Below are 23,794 nucleotides of genomic sequence, written 5' to 3'. Positions count from 1 at the left end.
TGTCTGTACATCTGTTTGATCCTGGAATCAATCCTGAAGTGTTAGCAGCTTCATTAGAAAAAGGATTGGGGTCAAAATGGGGGGGGTTGCAATTGTATGGGGAATATAAAAATAAAATCTATTATTTAAAAAGAAAAGAAAAGAAAAGAAAAAGGTGGTGAAACAAATAGATTCAGAGATGCAGTGATGGGTCCAGGCCAGTCATGACTGCCCTAGGAGGGGGCCTGGCTACCAGAGGTGGTAGAAAATGCTGCCCAAGCAGAGCACTGAGACTCTGGCCTAGGTGCTCTGATTTTCCCTCTGAGACAAGCAGAAGTGACAGACACACACAGACCCATCTGACCAATCACACACCAGCTGGCATCAGCCTCTTCCCTCTGGCTTTTACCATGATGAATTTGACATTAAGAATTTTCTGCTAAGGCAGTCATCTCTCCCTCAAGAAGGCAAAAGGAAAGAGAAACTCTTCACACCTTATCAGGAGTAGGGCAAACACAATGGCTTTGGTGCAGAGAAACCTTCGCCTAGCTCCTTGCCAAATGGCACCTGAGCAGGTGTCCTCAGGCAGAAATCTACTCTGTGGACCCTTGTGTTCTCATCTCTTGAGGGGGACACTGAAAATACCCATTCTTCATGGGTCTGCTGTGTGGACTGTAAGCGACATAAAGGGCCTCAGCTTCTAGTATGGAGATATTCCTAAGGGAAAAGCCAGTGTTTATATTAATGACCGACTGTCCCTCACTTTGAGCACGAGCACAGAGCAGAACCAATGCTAGCATGCCAGGAGCACCTCACCTCTGGGTCTTTATTCCACTGAACCACATACTCCCAGCAGCAGTGCGCGTGCAGCACATCTGGCTCGAGGCTACAGGGAAACTGCTGTGAGGCTAGACGCAGTAGCTCTGAAAGAAGAAAGGGATTTCATTTTTGCCCTAACCAACAGCCACATCTTCTTCACTCTGGATGGTAGCTTGCTCCATACCTGGTATGGTGCCCAAGTCCATCTCCACCTCTGCCACCTCGAATAAGCCTTGGCTAATACCTTCTTTGGGTTCATCTAGGTCTTCTGCATCTCTTTCATTATTAGCCAGGTTTAACACTTCAGGGCTGATGTCCTGTTTAAATATCCACTTGGCTACAGTGTCCGCTATGCCACCTAGAGTTAAGGAGACAAGAAAGATAATGAAAACATAAGAGTGTTTGACAAAGGGAGTCACTACGGAGCATGGCCAGCCTTTCCTTTTGCAGAAATTTAAGCGCAAAGTTCAGTGCCGAGTCCAAGCAACCCCAAAGTCATGAGATTCACAGCAATGTCACTACCTACCACCCAATATGAGAGGGAAAGGAGGATACCTGCATCTAAGAGCAGCTTTATACGCTCACAAAACATTAATACAGATGCATATGCTATATACATGTCTGCATATCCACAAATTTCAAATATATTTTACCAGAGGAAGGGATGAATTTATCCTTAAAACATTTTCATTTAAATAAAGTAAAAATAACTGATACTTCTTATGGATTCTCAGGACAATCCATTATTTGTTATAGTCAACCTACATCCTATATAGCATATTTATGGGCAAAATTTAGCCACAGCTCATCAACAACATGATGCAATAGCATATTTTAGACATCAAATGGTCCAAAAAACTATAAATGCAAACTGAAAAGTATTCCAGATGAAGTACCCTGCTTATAATCTAAAACAAATAAACATAATTTACCTTTTTTTTGTTTTCTCCTACTTGATTCAAATAAAAACCATTCAACACTAATTAGTGAGCTGAGTGATCTAATTTCCTATTTTTGGTTTTGAAATCACTTGATAATCTCACTCCAGAATCAAGTTCCTGATTCTACTGCTAATATTAAAATGGTGTCCTATACTTTCACCAGGTACACCATGGAGTGTGGTAAGTTTATAATTTAAAAACGGTCACAGTCTTATAAAGAATGGGAATTGACTTTAAGCTAAATAAAAATTTATAAATACCTTGGTATTTATAAACCCTAAAATAGTCATTCTCGTATCAAATACTTAATAAGCTGGTAAAAAGAAGGCAGGAGCTCAGATAATTCAAAATGTAAGATGTTTACAGTCCTACAAGGTACCAGGATGGGATCCTAATGATGCCATGTCAGTAGGACATGACACACAGAAAAAGTAGTATCAAGATACGGAAATTAGGCGGAAGAAGAAAAGATACAGTGGATAGTGAGAGGTTTCTTGGAGGTAGCAGTCGGGCTGGGCCTCGAAAGATGAGTATTTATCAATATTTATGGCATTAGAAATTAAAACAAATTTTAAAAAATATTAGTTCATTTAAAAATAACCTTGGTGTACCTTAACAGTATTTTATGAAAACAACTATTCTCTTTTGCAAACCTCTAGCTTGATCTGGAATATCCAATTGGTTTCTGCATTGTATCTTGTACCTTGCATTCTGGTTGAATTATATGAGGAAAATCCACCTCACATAAAAGAGTTAGAAAGGGGCCAAGTTCTGAGGTTCTATAACCATTCTTTGAAAACTACTATTTATTTGGCAGGCGGCAGGAGCCTGGAAGGTTCCTGAGCAGGGAACTGACAAGATCAGAATAGAAAAGGTTAAGTGAGAAGTGCGTGGTAGAAACCTCAAAATTTTTAAAATCTGAGTGTATTCTGTATCAGTTATTTTTATAAACAAAAAGCCCATACCATAAAAATGTAAGTATATAAATGCAAATGTTGAAATAAACTTCAGGTTACCTTTTCCTCCTTCTAATAACTTTCTCACAGAAAGCCTTGGGAGGGGCTCAGCCTGTGGCGAGGATACTTTACAGGGTCGAGTGTTCGCTTTGCTATGAAGCAGAGTCTGAAGAATGAGACAATCCTCCAGTTGTTTCAGCAGGAGTTTCCAGTATTCAGTGTCAAGAGAAAGTGCCTCCCAGGAATCAGTGAGGCCCTCCGAATCAGCACCACCAGCTTCTTGGGAAAACTAATAGAAAACATACTGGTGAGACTCAGGCAAAGTTCTGAAACAATCTGCACTGGACTAAGCCCTGACTTGAGAGTGGATGGGTAGTCAGGGCACACTACAAAGCAAAACCAATGTTGCTGTACAAATATTACACTTGGCTTGATGAAACATCAGACTGGAGACTTATACAAAGAGATCGACAGTAATGCCCAAGATCTAACCAGTGCTCTCCTCAAAACATTTTCACCTCTGACTAGGGCCCACGGCTTTTCCTACCAATTCAAAGACACTGATATCTCCTGAGAAAGCACTTGACAAAAAATGTGCTTCAAATTTCATCTCTCTCCATCATTATAAACACCTTAAGCTAATATTAAACTTAACCTATAAACTACTGAGACTGGCAAGGTCAAGTGAATCTCCACAGAGCTACTTAAGTGTCTCATCTAATGAGATGTTACATCATTTGACACCACAGCTCCCTAGAAAAAAACTATGATATGCCATGAGATCTAAGGGATACCATCTTTCTTAAAAATATAAATTTAGGTCTTCAGGAGGGATGGAAGACCACAAAGCTAAAGGTTAACAGGAACCTCATTTGAGTCACTCAAAGCTACAAGCTGCTCTTGGGCACAGGTTACAGGGGCCTCTGCACTCACTTCTTTCTCTGCTGTACTGCTTGACATCTGTGCTGCCACAGAGTGCCCCACATGTGCGGAGAGCAGAGCAGCTCCGTTGTTCTCCGACTGAACGCAAGCTGTGCGCATCTGCTGCCACCAGGGGGACACAGACTGTGAATCCCAGGTATCCTCGATGGACACTACAGCCAAAAGGGAAAGTTGAAAAAGAGACGTGTAGTTTGTTCATATTCTTTGGGTTCAAGCTTTCAAATTAAACATATTATTAAAACTATATTCCCCGCTGATAAATATGTGTATTTCTGAATGAATCAATCTATAATGAGTATTATTTAGAATACTTATTTTCTGAATTTATTGTGCTGTTAGTCATCTGACTGACTTCAACAGATGCCTTTAAATCTCTGTTTGGAATATCGTCAGCATCACTGAGAACTACTACTGAATGCCACAATAGATCACTATTTTCATCGTGTCAGAAAGAACACGTTCCCGCCACCAAAGGCCATTCCCACTTACCTCACTGAGTGAGAAACTGCATCGTTCCTGTCACATTATTTTTGATGATGACACAAAATACAAACTCAATTTTCACAAAGCATACTTCAAATGTCTGAAGAGCTTTGTATTAATACACAGAAGGATCTCCAGAGTGAAATGCTTTGTGCACTGTAATTTCTTTTTAGGAGAAACAATCTTCCCTCCCCATTTTTGTAGAATTTCACACAATAAACTTGAGCAACAGGCTCAATTCCTGAGAGGCTAAGCTCAGCGCCCACCAGCATCCTACCTTTCATCTTGCTCAGGAGGGAAAGCATTGTATGAAGAGAGCAGACAGACTGTGGCTTATCCAAAATATCTTTTTCCTTAGAAAGCCAAACACTCAGGAGCAGAGACTGAAAGCAAACGGAAATCTTTTTCAGTCTAAAAAAATACTTAACACAAAACCTTGCCTATTCTAGGGAAGTCAGTGCGTATATGAATGATATAGTTGTTTGGGCTGGGAAAATATTATTTTTAAAGATGGAATCAAACTATGTGCATTTCTCTTATTACACAAAATTCTGACTGATCTTACCCCAGTCACCAAGGTCATGTCCTTTCTTCCTGACTTCCCCTTCACCTCATACAATGCTGCTGCATATAATCACTAGCCAGGCTAAAAGAACTAGCTGACCACACAAGTAGCAGAGACAATTCCATAATCAAACAGCAATGACTCTGCTTTAGTGTTCCGTGTGCAAATGTGCTATGAAGCACATCAGACAATGTGATGACAGCAGAACATTACCTAGAGGCTTAGTGCCTATCAAAACCTGGCTCCTGTCCTCATCAGTAACCATCTTAAAGCACTCACAAAGTTGAGACTGGGAACCTGAAGGGTGACTCTAGGCTAAATTACATTTAGACACAAATCAGATGCCATGTCTTGGATCCCTCTTTCTACTGTGAACTCTTCTGATTTTCTCGCCAATCAACCACTCCCCCTCTGTCTACCACCTTAAGCAAATTTTGAACCAAAAAATAATTGTGTCCTTCTGCTTAACACTCCTTCCCTGTCTCTTCTTAGTCAGCTCTGCGTGCTATGCCCTCCCAACCAGGCCATCTTTAGTACAACTTAGATTGCTTTCCTGTTTTTCATAAGCTGTACACATTCCAAGCAGTTAAGCTTTGTGTGCAGGTCAGTGAGAACCAGAGGATGCCACAGTAGTCATGGGGATGCAGTGACACAATGTTTTTGATTAGAGTCACTTAAAAGCAATAGGAAATTTTGTTCAAACTTCAGAAAAGTTATGATGAAAGCAGAAAATAAAGAGAATAGAGATAAATCATGCTATTACACAGAAACATGCACATGGACACAAACAAGACAGCATACAGATGGTAACTATGCCCATACCTAGTAAACAGTAAGTTGTCCTTTCAAAGTCTCACAGCAGAGAATGTCACATTACATTGTTTATACTGTGAACATTCATGTTGTAAATTCATTGAACTGTTCTAAATTGAATTATTATCTCACCTATAAATTTCACATATTGATATATTACCAGATGATACTTAAATAATAGATTTTTGAAGGATAGAAATCTTGAGGGGAAATTTAATTCTTCTAAGTTAAGCAGTGTCTAAGACTTGTGAAAAAGTTCTCCTAAGAATCAGAAAGAAAGTCCCACAGACGCTTGGTAGATGCTTCAAATGCATGATGAGCTCTGACCTTTGCAGGTACTGTCCTATAGCATTAACATCTCTAATGCTTTAATCCTTCTCTTGGTGGAAATGCTAGCAAATAAGGGAGGAAGTCATCTTTAAGCCTGTCTATACTTAAAAGAAAACTCGCATGAGCCTTCTTTTCTAATTTTTCCTGAAAACAAAGGACTGTTTTAGATTACAAAATCTAAAACTTGATATAATTCCACTGAGGATAATAATGAAATTTTAAATGTTATGAAAACTATCTGCTGTCACCTGTGAATTACAGATGACAATGCAGTAAAATAGCAACTAAATCAAATATAAATTTTATAGAAAAATATGAGCATAGGGCATTTAGAAAACCTTCTAAATGTAAACAATTATACTACCTAGATTACAAGCACCAAGTTTCTTCATGAATATAATTACAATAAAACTACCATTTAAAATATTTCAGGAAATAATCAGAAAACAGGAGGAATTAGCAATTCAAATAACATCTGCCGACAATAATGATGTATTTTGGGCAAAGACCTATCACTTTTTTGGTCATGATTTTTTCAAGCCTAACTCCTAAAATTCTTTTAATATGTTTACTTTCTTTAGAAAAGCATTGAAATTTAGTGACTCATAAAAATGTCACTGGTCTGTATTCTGGAACTGGCAGGTGTGGCAGAAGCTTACAGGTGGCATGGCTTGCGGACCCTGCACTTGACCTTCCAGAGGCCACCCGAGGCCAGCTTTGATCCTGTGACAATAACCACGTGGGTTTTTTAAATGCTTGTCTTATACACTCAGTTTCATACTTTGGTTTGTGGGCACTATATTTTATTTTTAGAGAAGGGTCTTCTTTCCCATCCATAACTATTTTTTTTTTTTTTTTTGGAGGAGTCAGTCCTCAGTGGTTTTTTTTTTTTTTTAGGAGTTTTATTTATTTATTTATACAAGCACTGGGTACAGTCAGAAGTGCGGGAGGGTGAGAGAATTCACCAGAGCCAGAGCGGGGAGCAAAACTGGCAGAAGGACACTGCTGAAGTACACTGCTGAGGGGAGCAGCGGGCGCAGCAGGAGAGGTCTGCGTGCCATGTGGAACCCTTGCCCATGGCCGGGGATCGAACCGGCGCTGGAGAGGCAGCTTCGCAGCCCAGTGCTCAACCGCTGTGCCACCAGGGAGGCCCCCCATCCATAACTATTAATGACAGGCTTTTGATTCACTCATCTCTGGTGCACGTAGTGTTGGGGCCAGCGCACTGGCATCACAGCACTCCCCTACATCACAGGCCATGACAACCCCCCCACATCCTTGTAACTTTTCAGACACTCATCATCCCCCAACACTCCTAACCCTTGGTGACCACCAACCTGCTCTCCACTGCTGTAACTTTGATATTTCATGAATGTTACAAAAAAGAAGTCAGGCAGTATGATCTTTTCAAGATTGGCTTTTTCCCATTCAGCGTATTTTCCTTGAGATTGATCCCAGTTATTGTATTTATCAATAGTTCAATCCCTGTCTTTCATTCAAAAGACAAGAAATACAATGTGGTAGAGTGGATGTGGCAGGAGGGGATTCTTGTATACTCAGTGGGAATGTATATTGGTGCAACCATTTTGTAAAGCAGTATGGAACTTCTTAAAAAAAAAAGTACTAAATCCATACACTCCAGTAATCCCATTTCTGAGTATTTACCCTCCCCCCATACAAAAACACTATTTCAAAAAGATGTATAGATTTATGTGTTTATTGCAACGATATTTGTGATACTAATAACTGAAAACAGCCTAACTGCCCATCCATTGACAAATGGATAAAAGAGATGTGGTGTATATACACAATGGAATCCTCTTCAACTGAAATGCTGCCATTTACAACAACATGGATGGACTTAGATAATAGTTAAAAAAAAAAAAAAAAAAAGACCCTTCTGAAAGACATCAGTATGCAAAACTGTATCCAGCAACAAGAAGCCTTACCAACAACAGCTGAGGGCTGAGTCCAGCAGACTCCAGAGTGTGACAGATCTCCTCAGTGGAGCTTTCTCCATGTAAACACTTCCAAAAAAAGAAACTTCCTAGTAAAATTAAAAAATAAAACAGATCAACTAGTAACTAACAATCTTCCTGAACAATCTAGTTCCCCAGAGGAGCAAATCAATGGTTTAATTTGCATGATTAAAGCAGTAAGCAAACTGTAAGTGTCTAACACTGTCTCATTAGTATACTCATTCACACAGCTTTTATGACCTAGTACACACATACAGAGTATCTTTTGTTCACGAAAAACAGTATGTAAGTTCCTCAGTTCCTTTAATTTAAAAAGTGAGTCTCTGAGGTGCTGTAGGTGCCTTCAGGTCTTCTTCAAAGCACAATTCATTACTCTACCTACCTAAAGCCACGTATTCTTCTTCATTCATCTTCTTTACGTTGATCACATCTTTCTCACATTCTAAGTATTCCAGGAATGCTTTCACAGGCAGCACACCATCCTTGTTATCAGAAAATCGGACAGTGGTCCTGGTGTTTTCCTGTTTGTATTTCTCTAACAATGTTTGGAGCTTAAGCAGTTCTTTTCCATCAAGTCTTAATAATACAGCCAAGTCCTTAAAAATAGTGAAAAAAGTTTCAAATAGGCCATGTCTCTTCCTATGTATCTGCAATATGTGTCAACCTCATTATATGAAATGTAACGCAAAGCCATAAGCAAAAGATCGCATTTTCATTAACGAAACAGCTAAAATGTATTCTCCTTACAGCTTCATTCATAAATCACTTAAAACTGTACTCTCAGATTTATGAGATTGGAAGATTATTTAAATAATATTGAAACCACATAATTACTGAAAGGACCATTTTCAGAAAGATTCTTAAGTGTATTATATATATATATTTCTAAAATGCTTGAATTTTAATAAACGTCATTTATAACCAAAAAAATTATAAGGGTATCAACTGCAATTCTTGATTCTGAGGTAACAAAAAAAAAAAAAAAAACTATTTGAAATTGAAAGCTTGAACAATGAAGCAGCACAAACCCCCTAAATTAAAAAACACTGATAAACAATCCTTACTGTATATAAACCCTCTACATGGCTTTGTAAATTAGGGACAAGTATACAAACATACCCATATGCTTATAAAACTGTAGATTTGCCTTACTGAGCAAAACTTTCTAACCCCATACTACATAATTAGAGCTGCATTCTTAAACAAGAACAGTTTTAGTTCTTATTTACTTAAGGCTATTGTTTTTAAAACAATAAACTACAAAATGCTACTGCTCACATCCCAGTAGTTCTATGCTATAAAGAACTTGCAAGTGAGCATATATGAGGTCTGTTCCACAGGCAAAACAATGAATTTGAGATATGAATTTTCATTTTCTATGTACAAAACAAGTCTTTCAGCCTACATACCAATTGCATCTTTTTTTAAGGATATGAACAAGTCCACTGCAAAATATAATTTCAATTCTTTAAAAAATGTTTTAAAAATAAAAAAGAGTGTATCTGCTAAATGATTTTTAAAATTGCGTAATTCTTTTATCTTTGCTCACTATAATGGGGCTATCAAATGAAAATGAATTCTACAGGAATTATTAATGATGTATATTTAACATTCTCTGGCAAGGTGTGAAAGCAATAGTGTGGGCCTTACAGAAAAATCTGGCATTGAAGAATCAGTTACTAAGTAGGCGATTCTGTAGATGTAACTTTTATATAATCCCAAATCTTACAATGTATGAAATGAGTCTGTACTATTGCAGAAGTAGAAAAAAAACAAAAACAAAAGATCATGAAAAATTGGCTGTCATTTGTAATGGTAATCATAGAATATTACTGTGAGATTACTGTTAAAATGCTTTATAAACTCCATCCATAATCCCACACATAAAAAAGATGTTACAACATATAGGTGGTTTCCATCACAGATAAAAAAAATTCTCCCCTTTTTTTCTGTTTAAAATTTTTTTACGTATTATGTGTATTTAAAATAATAGGCTTCTGGGCCTCCCCGGTGGCGCAGCGGTTGAGCGCTGGGTTGCGAAGCTGCCCGCAGCCTCTCCGGCACCGGTTCGATCCCCGGCTGCTCCCCGGCCACTGGAGGAGGGTCCCACATGGCACGCAGACCTCTCCTGCCGCCCGCTGCTCCCCTCAGCAGTGTACTTCGGTCCTTCTGCCTGCTCTGCTCCCCGCTTTGGCTCTGGTGAATTCTCTCACCCTCCCGCGCTTCTGACTGTACCCAGTGCATGTATAAACAAAACAAACAAACAAATAAATAAATAAAGCATGCCTCTATAAAAAAATAAATAAATAAAAATAAAATAAAAAAAAAATAATAGGCTTCCAACTTTAAACCTAAAGTTACAGATAAATCATTATATAATAATTTTCCTTTAAATTAGACTTGACAACCTGCTCAAGGTCACAGAGTAATTCAAGGGGAAGAATGAACAATATTCTCTGCATTCCCTGTAAGAGAAACTTTATTTCTCTGGAAGGAAGAAAGCATTTTGTGTACACCTCTCAGAAATGAGAAAGTTGCACTGTAATAAAGACTACAAGGTGCTGTCACTTTATGTTTCATAGACTAAAAACACAGAACATTTACCATAGTTATTTAAACACTTCAAGTAAGAATACTTTTAAAATGTACTTTATTATATAGAGCAAGTGATATGAATTTACCAACAATCAGAAAGATTAGTCTCTTCTGTTTGGCAGAATAATTTTTTTTTTTTAAAGAAATTAAAGTTTTGGGCCTCCCTGGTGGTGCAAGGGGATAGGACGCAACCTGTGAGGCTGTCCACAGCCTCTGCAACACAAATTCGATCCCCCAGCCTGCCAGGGAGCAACCCATATGGTGCAGCAGACCTCTCCTGACTTGCCCGCTGCTTCCCTCAGCAGTGTACTTCGGTCAATCTGTCTGTTCTGTTCCCCACTCTGTCTCTGAATCCTCTCACCCCTCCGCATCTCTGGCCTATACCCCAGCTCTTTATTTCTTGCATAAAGAAATAAATCTTTTAAAAAAAAAAAAAAAGAAAAAGAAAATACACCTTTGATTGTAAAAATATTCTTAATTTTTTACTTAATACCAATCATAAAAAATTCAACTAGCCAAATACTCTGTATGGTATAATAGTTTAGGATTACTTACATCATCAGAGAATGGTGTGTCTAAATGAAAATCTAGGGAATTTAATTGACTGACAGACTCATAAAGATGGAGTAGTTTCAGTTTACTGGCACAAAACTGTAGCAATCCTTCATCAACAGACTCAAGTTCTAAAAGGCAGAGGAAAAAATACATTAGGACATATTTAATAGAGACATAAAAAGCTTTGCTTTCATTAAATTTCTTATACAACTCCTTGAAAATTACTGTATTAAATATTGAGATGCCTAAGGTTTAACAGAATAATAAGGCAAAGAAATTTTCCACAAGGGTAAAAAAACATTTAAGTGAAGTAATGAGCTCTTAAATAGGGGCAAGAGAAGGGAAAGGAAAAATAAGAAATGTTGTAGTTTAATACTCAATTTTAAATAAATTTCTGGAAACAGATATGAAATATTTGCCTTCCCCTGTAACTCAAATGTTGTCTGTCAGGCCCACACACTGAGGACAGACAAGCAGAGACCTGACTGGCCTCTCTATTTCCACTGTAATGTCAAAAACATTATAATTAGTAAGAAATTAGATATGACCCTCAAGAAAGGATGGCAAAGAAATCAAAATCAGACAATATCTTTCCATCGATCAAACTTTTTCAAGATTAATATTAGAGAAATGCTCTGATACATTCCTGCACAGTAATTTGAATATTTCTATCTAATAAAAACCAAACATTTATTCTTTGAAAAGGCAGGCCTTAGCCACCCTCAAGAACCCACAGTGAGGACAGAGTAACATGAACAGTGTTTTTATAGCCATAATAAAATTCAACACAGAACATTCTAAGGAATTTCACTTGTACACAAAATTTGAAAACAGTAATGATTTTCTAGAAATCCAATAATGGCGTTTGTTTACTCTCCCATCAGAGCAAAATCACTTTTAGTTTATTAAGTTTTTATATTCTGTTAAAGCCTTGAGGGGTTTGTGGTGGGTGAGGGCTTTATAGGTGCGCTGTGCTTCTTAAAGAGGCATTTCTACAATCTGTGTGCAAAAAGAGTACACCACGTACAAAAAGTCAGTTTCACATGCATGTTGAAAAAAGTATCTCAGAATTAGGATGCTTAAAGTCCTGAAAGGGCATGTTGTGATTTATTAAATCATTTAGTTGGATTAAATATAATTAAATGCAAAACTGACTTTTTATTACTAAAATAAGAAGCAACGACTCATAGCTTCACATTACAATTTATTGACGCTGGAATTTAGAATAAATAGAATTCTGCTAGCTCAGTGGGGTAGGATATGGAGTAACAACCCCACAATTACAGAGAGAATACTTTTACAGACTAATTTTCAATAGCAGAAAGGAACCAGAAAATGGAGAGGAGTAACTGTGCTATATGATTCTGGAAGTTCTAACTCTGTTCACGAGAGAAATGGATGAGAATATGTGGATGCCACGAATACTAACAGCACATTACTTCAAAGCATAAATATTTTTTATCATCATCTTGGTCAAAACAGTATTAAAGAATGCCTGTCTACAGAAATCTCTCTTTTCCCAAGAGGTTAAATAAAAGACCAAGACAGCAAAAGCACTGGCTGTTTCTACCTGCCACTTGCTCATCTGCACTCATGCTAAAGGCTTTCACCACATTCCATAGCTGTACCAGGATGACCACTTCTCATCATTTTATACTGGTATCTTCCCTCATAGCAGAGGGATCCAAGGGGAAATATCTACATTAGGTAACAGTCAATACATTCAGAGAAAGTTCGATGAAGACCAACTGCATACAATGACTAGGGGAAAAATAAGTATCTCCCTATACTTACGGCATGAAATAAGATTCCTTATTTCTTATACAGATTATTTTCAAACTAATCCAACATGATAGCATCATAACAATTAATGGCTGTCTATAATCAGAGTTATTAAAGCTGCAGACAGACCATAATTTCCAGTCAGTATAAACCCTATTACCTTGATTCTTTAAATTGTCCAGCAAAGTCTGAGTGATATTTCTAAGGCAGGAAAATGGTAAACGTTCACTTGCCAAAATGCTTTCCAAAGCCTAGAAGAAAGATATTGAGTGATTCTAGTAATGTGAATGCAACAATGTTATTTTCTTAAGTTTTATATTTCTGCCTACACTTTACCCAAAATGCAAAAGGAACTCCATATTGAAGAGACTTTGAAGAGACCTTTAAAACAGGTAAAAAAAAAAGTTGGGGATCTATGACTAATGTACATGCAAAAATTAGAAAGTAAGTAGCCACTAGCTATCTGGTTCTGACTCAAAGTAGAGTAGGTTTCAGAGATATCGCTGGGGACTGAAGTGCCATATAAGAATTTATAGTCAGGCAGCACTGTGAGGTGCTCAGATAAGAGGAGTGGGAGAAGAGACAGCACAAGGAGGTACCATTTTATATGAGCCTGGCAAAAGGAAACTAGCCTGACATGACTATGGCACGTGAGGCAATAGAGCAATAAGCCCCGCAGACAGCACAAGTGGGCATGCTCCTCCTCATTATAAGCACTTTTTTAAAAAAGTTTTATTTTATTTATACAAGAACCAGGGTACAGGTCAGATGCACAGAAGGGTGAGAGGACTCACCAGAGACAGAGCAGGGGAACAGAACAGGCAGACTGACGAAATACACTGCTGAGGGGAGCAGCAGGCGAGACAGGAGAGGTCTGCTCACTATATGGGTTGCTCCGAGGCCAGTGGGGATCGAACTGGCACTGCAGAGGCTGTGGACAGCTTCACAGCGCTGTGCTCAACCACCTGCACCACCAGGGAGGCCCATTTATGAGCACTTTTAAGATGTGAATGGTGCAGCTGAACTATGTCACAGCCTCGCAGTGCCACTCTGTAGTGTCAACTGAGGAGAAACTCTTTCATCTGTGCACCAGGAAATGTGCACAGAGATAATCACAGTATCACTGTTGGTAACATCAAAAAATCTGGAAACAAGTTGAAGGGACAATGACAGGGTAGAATACATACAGCTCAGTAAATGAGTCCACTACAGGTCCACCATCAACACAGCTCTCTCAGAAACATAAGGCTGAAGGAGCACAGTCACAGAAGTCATGGAGCATGACCCCATTTACCCGAAGCTTTAAAGAGTGGGAAATGCATCAATATGTTTTAAAGGAGCCATATAGAAAGGAGATAGCTATACATAAAAGCAAAAGACAGAGAAACACAAAATTCTGAACACTGGTTACCTCTAGGGTGGGGGTGGGGAGGTAGGACTGAAGAGGGACATGTGGGACGCTGCAGAGTTCCTGGCCTATTTCCTAAGGTGGATGGTCATACCCATGTTTATTATTTTTCCTTGATCTGAATATATGCAGTGCGTGTTGAAAATACATGCATTCATGTGTATGGTAACATCATTTAATTTAAAAGAAGAAAGAAAAGAGACACTAGGAACTACCAGATGAGAAGATGAGAACATAAAAAAGAATGCACATTAATAAAAACATGAAAGAAGACTTTAGCCTGTCATCATTTGATGCAATTAGAGAAGTAATTTAAGAGGGATATGTAATAGCTAATTAGCAAGACAGTTCATATATTACATATACTTACCTGTTTTTTGGTTGCAGGGTATTTAATATCAAGAATTAATTCCTTTATTTCAGTTTCAACCAAATCTAGAGAAAAAAATTACAGTAAAATTCTCACTTTTTACTTAGTAAACTTTGTTCTGGGGGAAAAAAGAAACAAAAATGCACATCTGCACTATCAGTGAGTCTAAAGATTTTCTGGGTTCACTCACATTGTTTCTTGTGACAAATTTTAAATCTCCTGAATGGCACACTTCTTTCTACAGAAAAATCCCAATAAAAAGTACACAAAGGGGTTGTAACTGCTCGTAAGTGCACAAAGTGGTTGCAACTGCAAAAGTGCACAAACGGGTTGCAACTGCTCATAAAATGCACTGGCTTGTCTTTTAGAATATTAATTGTAAAAAGTGATGTAATAGTACACTTTATTACTTTTATCAAAGGATACCAACCAAGACTGGGAGATTTTGTTTTCAGTAAGGCTGACAGTTTCTTCACCAAATGCATGTCCTTTGCTCGTTCACTCTTCTTATCACTAAAATAATAAATACAACAAATTCTCACAGAAGGTGTAACATCGTGCTTCTAATCCTGACACATGCCAACTTTCTTTTTCCTTTATAGTATTCTTTTCTTTAAACTTTAAAAATAGCAGTCTAATGAGAAATGAAAACTACAAAACAAAGCAAAACAAGCAGCAAAATAAGGAATGAGGAAAAGCCTGCAGGGGCCACCAAGTAGCAGCCACTCAAGAAGCCTCACCTCAGCGCCAGGTGGAAAGGAACGTGCACTGTCTTCACACTTCCAGACACTGGGTCCACCAGACAGATCTGGTGGGTCTGCGGCTGCCAACTCTGACTGGTAACATTATTTAAGCCCATTATTTTATATCCAGGATACAGGAGCCTAAGGAAATACATACCGGTATGGTAGAAATATTAGCACAAGGAGAAATGTCAAAAGATGACTTTAATACAGCCAGCAAACCCTAGATTATGTCGCAATGACAAAGCATTTCCCTCACTTAACATCAGCAGGGGCTGAAAGCTATCTTCCCTTTTGCATCTCCACATCAAAAGGAAGGGGTAAGGACAAATGGCATTGCCCAAACTAACTTTAATTTGGTAGAATCAGGGTTGTTTCAGAAACACTCCTTACTTCTTAAATACTTATTCCTTGCTCATATGCCAGATATTTTTAGGAAAAACCATAATAAAGCACATTCCAATTCTCAAACAACTTGCAATCTACGCAGCAGCTCTGACGAAGGCTGTACTTAGTAAAGCAGTGTGAATGGGAATGAGCCAGGCTTCACTCACCGGCAGTGTTTTCCCACGTTGAAGGCTCCTACTCGAGGCCCCTGCTGGGTGCTCCACACTTCTAAAATTCCCCTTCTGGGGGCATAGATGACGAGGAACTGAGCTACTCGACTTGGGCCCTGAGTATTTCCAAAGGGGGAAATATCCACCTTTTCTGGGACTCTTTCGTGAAGGTCCTCTACAACTTGGATCCAACCAATCTGGGCATCTCGGTATCCTTAGAGAAGAAAAGGAAAGCTAATTAGTGTTGGTTCAGTAGCAGTCTTCTGAAGCACTTGGAGATATTTAAGTGGGGGTTTGATCAAAGTTACAAAAATCTTTTTATTGTAAAATGCCTTAAAAATAATACTGGGGCCTCCCCGGTGGCGCAGCGGTTGAGCACTGGGTTGCGAAGCTGCCCGCAGCCTCTGCAGTGCCGGTTCAATCCCCGGCTGCTCCCCGGCCACCAGAGGAGCGTCCCACATGGCGTGCAGACCTCTCCTGCCACCCGCTGCCTCAGCGGTGTACTTCGATCCTTCGGCCTGCTCTGCTCCCCGCTCCCCGCTCTGGCTCTGGTGAATTCTCTCACCCTCCCGTGCTTCTGACTGTACCCAGTGCTTGTATAAATAAATCAATCTTTAAAAAAAAAAAAAAAAAGATATACTGAATCACCAAGGTTTCAAGTCTTAATGTTTTGCTCTATTTGCTTCCAATCTTTTTTTTTTAAATTCTTTTAAATTTCATGAGTACCTTGCCCTGAACCCAGTGCCTTCCTACTCCCTATAAAATACTGTCCCTTAAAAAATTCTATGGGGATCATCCTCCCTTAAAGTTCAGTTAAACTGTAAGAAAAAAGATGAAACTGATTTCCTGCTGATACACAGATAAAGGGAAAACACAGGTTGTAGAGCGAATGGAGGGAGTTCCTATATATGAGGAGAAAGGTGCAGATGACACTGTCTCTGGTGAATTCTCTCACACCCCTGCACCTCTGGCCTACACCCCAGCTCTTGTATGCATATAAATAAATCTTTAAAAAAAAAAAGACAGAAACATAAAAGATTTAATAATACTATCAACTAGAAGTTAAAGGATAACACTGTTCAACTCTTGGGGTAAAAAGCTAATTAGCTTTTTTTCTTGATTTTTGTAAGTACCTTTCCACATACGTATCGCAATCCCCCTAGATACATCCAATAAAATAACTCTTCCGAAATCATCTGTTACTGCTGCCAGTGTGTTACATGGAGACAGGCAAATCCTTTCACCATGGCGTCTGGAATCTGGAAGCCCAAACCTGGTATTTCAGAGAAAATAAAAAACTAAATCAAATTCCAATCTAGAAATATATAACAAGAGAATGAAATGCATAAACAAAATAGGCTCGGAATCTGTTTTTATATAAAGAAATATGAACCTTGCATAGATTGATTTATCAACCATTCACACTTGACATTTTGCATATAAAGAAGCTTTTATTATAGTGTATTTTATTTCATAGGTTTTCTATACAGCTACCTACCACATTATATTTTAAAGAATAGAGTATAACTATCTTTCCTTGATTAAGCATTAAGTCACAGAAAATAGTTTCCTCACAGTTAACTAAATTCTAGAATACTCTGCTCCTATACAAGCATCTTTTGTCTAAGTTTTATTCCTAATCTACTCTCTTTTTGTTAGGTGTTTGATCTTGCTGACATGAGTATACCTATCTAAAGCAACAATGTTCCTCCTTCCAAATAGTTCTCTCTAAACTGCTCTTGGTCTACAAGCAACCTTATTAGAATCAGAAGTAAAATAAGAGAAAGCAGAAGGGCTCACATTGAGAGAGGTCCCTGTGGCGAACTCTGCCACATTTATTTGGATGCACAGGGCTAGTTGGCTTATTTCTTGATTCTTGGATGAATTTAGATGATATGATGTATTGCAACAAAATATTTTAAAATAAGATGAAAAATACAGCTTATTGCCAAACCATCTAAACATTTTAAGGGAAGAAATTCAACAGCTATCCAACAGCTATCACAAAACTAATTTCCCAGCACGTAAGCTAAGTTTGTAAAGTTTGTAAAGCTAAGTTTTGTAAAGCTAAGTTTTGTAAAGTTTGTAAAGCTAAGTTTGTAAAGAGGCACAACTAATCACACAGGCACCTAGTAATGACAGGAAACATCTGTGTGAATAGGCAAAAATCAGTGTCTTCATGGAGTTTACATTCCACGGGAAAAAACTGGCCCACATTAATGACTTTTGGAGGCTCTGAAGACTTGTGAAGTCAACAAATCCATCAAGCACACTGAAAGAATCATAAATTTAATATTACTTTTTTAAGAATACTAAAATTTGAGATGATGACTGACTTGCCTTACAGCTAATGGGGTAGCTGGTTCAACCTTTGGTTTTTGCTTTTGGACTACTTCTTCCTCATGCTTATTTTTCCAACCAAGCCATCCACTGGAAAGAAAGAAATGTCAAAACAGTATCAGATTTCAGGACAGTGCCAACTCTTAAAATACAAGTTAGCACCAAGTTGATCTCAAAGAAGGAGATTTTTATGTTTTGTAGTTACCTGGCAGCATTAAATAAAGCAGATGTGAGTTTACTTGCAACTGCTAGAGCCACATGAGATAATAATGGTTGTGTGCTTCCCTGGAAAAAGAAAGAGGCTTTTGAAAAAAGAAAATTGCTTAGAAGAAAAAGATTACTTTCTAAACTAAACTTTTTAAAAGTTTTGAAAAGTTATAAAGCCTGGACTAGTGAGAATAATTCAGCTTCTTGTATAGGGGATAGCAAAAACTTTATTAGAGGAGGTAGCACAGCAATATAATTAGAAGTTTTATTTTGATAGCTTAAAAGTCACCAGCAAACCTTTTCATCTTTAGGACTTCCCTCTTTAAATATTAAGAAAATACTAAATGAGGGCATTAAAGTGACATTATTCTAGCAAGGATATCGACTTTTTATCTACACACAAATGGCTATCTTCCCTCTTTTGCTTTAATAAGTGTTTTTATAAAAAGATGGTTTGGAAAAATCTGAGATAACTTTTTAAGCGAGAAGAGCTGGCAAATCTAACACCAAACTCTTCCCTATTTTAGGAAGCAATTTTCACCACTTACATCAGCTGTAGCTAGCAGCTTGTTCTGTCTTTACAATTCCACATTTACTCAAATCCCCAATGGGCTGATGTCATTAGCAAACCTGAGTTGTTAACTTTTGCACTGATATTTAAAAAAATGACTCAACTGTCCCTCAATTGTCCCAGAACACAAGGTGTCAGAAACAAAGAAGTTTGCTTGCTTTATATTGATTTTAGCACCGTTTTTAATTACTCTAAAAAACTGAAAAGACATCCAGTTGGAACTTAATTTAGCTTAAACTGAAACTAAGAAATGTAAACTGTTTAATCTTTCTAAGGCTAAGTTACCATACTCAATTTGTAAAAAATCAAAAGTGGTCTTACTCATAGTCAGTGATGAAACTCTTACCTCCAAGGCATAGAAGAAGCCAGTAAATGGATTGGACCCTACAGTGATATACTGAGACATGGCAGGTGGACTGTTTTTAATGGTTGCATTATAGCCACCGATATTAGAGGCAGTCTTCATTTGATCAAAAGGAGACAGAGTCATAATACCTAATGATAAAATAACAATACATGATTTGAATGCATTTAAATGACAGTAGTACCGGGTTATTAAATTTTTACTTCATCTCTATTCTGAAATCTAACTACTTAGTATTACTTAACAGACAAAAGTCATTTTTAAAAACTACAAAATCAGTGTTATAAAATATTCATAAGAAATTAAAATTGCTATCTCTAATTCCTCTAATTTCTAATTATAACAAAAACAAAATTTAAGTATTAATTTTTAAAACAGATTCAAAATTTAAAAGGTACAAGAATAAAACAGTCCATATCTTGGTAAAAGCTCAAAAGCTCAAACCTACTCAGAATATTTCTATCAGGCCTTTTCTCTCATTGTTTTAGGGAACAAAGAAGTTGTTTTTTTTTTTTACTTGTCTGAGATGCTACTCTCATGGGCAGGAAAGACTGCTCCAGGGTGGAGGTGGGGAGGAAGGAGACTGGGTTGGGCCCATTTGCTAGTGGGGTCACCAGGCCTCCTTCCAGCAAGAGTTCACTTCTAAGAGGCAACAACTATTACAGTTTCTTAAGCTGTTTTCCAGAGATGTTGTACACACACAAACAACCACACACCACACTGAGGTTTAGTTTTGTTTAGTTTTTTCATTAATAAAATTATCAAGGAGACATGCACCACTCTCCTCAATCACTAATGATATTTCACTGCATGGCCATGCCATGATTCATATACCTACATTTATTTATGGTTCATTATACCTACATTTACATTATTTCCCAACTTTTGCCACTACAAATAATGCTGTAACATATATCCTTGAAATGTCTTTGAACATCTATGTAAGTCTATTGGTATGGTAAATTCAGATAAAAGATTATCTACATTTAAATCTTTTTTTACTAAGTACTGTTAACATTCATTCCATAGAGGTGGTGCTAATTTACACTTATCAAAAAGGTGAAAGAACTTCTCACCTCACACACCCTTCCCAAAGAAGTGAAAATGCTTTCAAACTCCTATTTTTGTAGTCCAGAAATCCCCAATCTGCCCTAATGAAGTTACTTTTCATTTCCCCAAGGCTATAAGAGCAAAAGCAGACAGACTGAATGCTGAGTTCCCCTGCCTTGTGGAGTAGCAGAGGAAAAACCAGTGTCATTTAAATGTACCTGGTGGAGGCAGAGAGAGGAAGAGGGGTAAAGAGCTAAGAGATGCAGGATGTAAAGATCTACTGCTAGACTGTAACACATGTGGACTCAGGAATTATCTTCAGACTTGGGTAGTCACAGGGTACCTGAAGAAGCAGTTGAGAGGCTCTGAACTCAAATACTACAGAAAGGAGCCTGAGTTATCCTAATTTTCATACAGAGAACCTGTCTATCTACAAATGGTCAAAAACTGCATTGCTTCTGAAGAGTCCTGGGAAAGAAAACAGGTTTAGGGAGTTCACAAGCTAACCATTTACTTGATTTAGGGATTAAAATGACCAAATAATTCTTGTAAATGGACAGTTCTAAAAAATCAGAATGCCTGTCTCATATTCATAAATAAATAATTCCATATACAGAATATTTTTACTAAAAGATAAAATTTGCAAAAGCTGTCTGACTTCACTAAAGCAAAATCAAAGGGAGAACTGTATGGCTAGAAATTGAAGTTTAAGTTTTAAAATTACTACTTTACATGCTCTCACACGAAGGGGGGGTGTGAAAATTGCTACAAGCTATCTGGAGAACAATCCCCCAGTATGGAGAATAATTTCAGCCCTTTCCACCTTACCACTAGTGATCTTTTCCCTCCCACAGTTAAGTCCTCCACTTTCATTGCGGTACATTTTAGGCACATCACTGTTATAGTCTTCAAAATATTAAATTTCAGCCCATCACCTTCTGACCTAGCTTTCCATCTCAATTACTCTGTCAACCCTGTAATAATTCACATCTTCGAGAGTTCGTGTCACTGATCCTGGTAACTTTTCACTAGAAGCAACATGTGAGAGCACATCCTTTTCTATCTGGCAGTTTGAATTCCTTCAAAATCATTTTTAGAGCCACAACATCCCTGTCCCTCTCTCCCCCAACACTCCTCTGGCAAAACTTCAACCTTAGTAAAGTCACTAATTTAGCATTATTTTTAAGTGACTTAAGGTCTATGGGCATATAGGCTTAATTATAACTGCTATTCTTTTATGTCCTTTTAATATAGCTATACATCAAATTTTTAAATTTAATTAACAGTCACTGTTTTCAAATCCATTCCTTAGCAAGTGCAAAATATATCTCAAATCTGTCTCCCTCTCTACAGCTCCACAATCTCATCTCTAGAAAAAGCCAACATCCTTACTGCAGCAAACTCCTTACTGCCTTCCTTGCTTTCACTTTTCATGCTATAAGCCTTTCTTAACAGCAGTCATAGGGATATTTTTTAATATCCCATATTAAACACCATTAATGACATCCATTGCATTTGGAATAAACTGTGATCTTATCCCTATGTTTCTCTAACGAGAGAAAGGAAAGATTCAAGGATTTCTTAGGTTTTAAGTTTGAGCAACTGAGTGGATGACCAGACTTACTGAAATCAGAATAAGGCGAAGGAAGAGGCTTGAGGTGGATGAACTGAGAGTTATGTATTTTACAGGTGAACTTTTCACACAATTAAATATTCAAACAGAGGTGTCAGTCTACAACTCAAACCTCCCCTTGTCCCTTAGCCTCCCACCCCAACTCTTTACAATCAAAGCACTTTAACTTCCTTTCTATTCCAATACCCATGTCTCCAAGGCCCCCCAGGCCTGTCTATTGTCTCCTTTGCCTACACAGCTCTTCTACACCTCTTCCACTCAGCTGGCTCCTCTTCACCCTGCCTGTCTCAGTCTGAATGTCACCTCTCTGGCAAGGTCACTCTCTTCTTTTACTCTCTAATCACCAACTGCTTACTTCTTCATGTGGCTTGCTAGTAACATTTCGGTATTACCACATTTAGTCATTTGGTTTGGTGATTTATTGCCATCTCCCCATTACCAGAATTTATACTTCATCAGAGCAGGGTCCTGTCTACCACGTATTTCTAGCATCAATATTAGCACATGGTTCATAATAGGTATCCATTCCTTTAGATGTTCAATGACTAAATCAGGCCTTTATGTAAGGATCACCACTCTTTTTTTTCCATCTTGTAGGCTGGGAGAGAAATGAATAGAGTAATATTTTCTATTCAATCATCTTTCCTAGCCTGTTTCAATGTTCCAAAGTTTAATTAACAGAACAGGGAAGGTACCCTGAACTGAACTCAACACTTTGGAATTTTGTAGCATTTTTACATTAGCAAAGTAAAAGCAACCAATAAGGTGATTGTTACAGAGCTTTCCATACAAGAACTATGCAACAATAAAAAAAAAAAAGATCGGTGTGTCAAATAACTAACTTTTCTCCTGCACCCTGCCAGTGTTGAGCATGCTGACTTCCAGCTGGGTTTAGATGATGGAAAGCCACACTGTGACATCAGAGAGAAAGAACTGACTTAGGACATGCATTTCCCTGTGACTGCTGCACAGTCATCCTGCTTGTAAGGCACTGATTCTATTCATTATCTCCAAATTCTGGAACTACTCCCAGCCATCACTGCCTTTGGCCTTAGAGTGGTTAACAGCTGGGCTGCTTAGAAGCCCTGATACACTGTACTAACCCTTGTGGTTCTCCCACACCACACCTTTATAAATAGTTTCTGTGCAAGTAAAACCCCTTTCAATAATCTTATTTCAAGGGTGCCATGTGTCTTCTGTTTAGGACTCAATGTACACTAGCAAAACCTGTTTAAGTCTCAAAATGTACATGAGCAAAACCAATGTAAAAGTCTATTCATAATATTCTGATTAGGGAAAAAAAACTGTAATATATTTGGGACAATACAATCCTACTTATGAAATAGCACATTTCTCTACAAAACCATACATACATTACACACGCACTTACACACAAGCCTGTAAGGCTGTTTACCAATGGAGACTTATCTCTAGGTGGCCTAATAAGGAGATATTTCCCTTTTCTCTTTATTTACTTATGAACTGTTGAATATTTAAGCTAGCATACACTGTTGATAAACAGAAAAAAATTCATGTATATTTAAAAAGGCATTTCCTCCTTTTCCACCCCCTCATTCAACTACCACATTTCAGGCTCCCATTACTTCTCGCAAAGATTATTATAAGTTCCTTATAGCACCTAGTTTGTAGAGGTACCTCCTATGATGCAATTTCTAAACCTTGACCAAAATGAATTTTCTATCAGGCCAAGTGATATCCTCTTGCTCAACTCTTCAGTGGTTCTCAGTGTGGGGAGGAGAAGAGCTAACTTTGTTACCTGGTAGAGGTGGCCCTTCAAAACCTGGCTCCTCT

The 23,794-nt window shown here is 37.9% G+C and overlaps 1 protein-coding gene across 1 annotated transcript in view; it reads right to left on the bottom strand.

Moving 5' to 3' along the window:
* RAB3GAP2 (RAB3 GTPase activating non-catalytic protein subunit 2) overlaps positions 1-23,794 on the bottom strand; it is a gene marked incomplete at both ends in the record, with an annotated part of 74,932 nt that overhangs the window by 12,677 nt on the left and 38,461 nt on the right. Inside the window, 17 exons of the mRNA XM_084246158.1 lie at positions 796-902; positions 983-1,156; positions 2,756-2,984; positions 3,629-3,789; positions 4,398-4,503; positions 7,778-7,875; positions 8,190-8,403; positions 10,958-11,085; positions 12,900-12,990; positions 14,518-14,582; positions 14,948-15,030; positions 15,258-15,401; positions 15,815-16,031; positions 16,951-17,090; positions 18,158-18,247; positions 18,363-18,442; positions 19,282-19,430. Of these exons, the coding sequence (XP_084102284.1) occupies positions 796-902; positions 983-1,156; positions 2,756-2,984; positions 3,629-3,789; positions 4,398-4,503; positions 7,778-7,875; positions 8,190-8,403; positions 10,958-11,085; positions 12,900-12,990; positions 14,518-14,582; positions 14,948-15,030; positions 15,258-15,401; positions 15,815-16,031; positions 16,951-17,090; positions 18,158-18,247; positions 18,363-18,442; positions 19,282-19,430 (2,276 nt within the window). The remainder of the gene's footprint in view (positions 1-795; positions 903-982; positions 1,157-2,755; positions 2,985-3,628; positions 3,790-4,397; positions 4,504-7,777; positions 7,876-8,189; positions 8,404-10,957; positions 11,086-12,899; positions 12,991-14,517; positions 14,583-14,947; positions 15,031-15,257; positions 15,402-15,814; positions 16,032-16,950; positions 17,091-18,157; positions 18,248-18,362; positions 18,443-19,281; positions 19,431-23,794) is intronic.

The sequence above is a fragment of the Talpa europaea genome (assembly GCF_964194135.1).
Source record: "Talpa europaea genome assembly, chromosome: 10".
Classification (NCBI taxonomy): domain Eukaryota; kingdom Metazoa; phylum Chordata; class Mammalia; order Eulipotyphla; family Talpidae; genus Talpa; species Talpa europaea.
The sequence above is the reverse complement of the archived record's forward strand: the minus strand, read 5'-3'. Positions and strand labels throughout refer to the sequence as shown.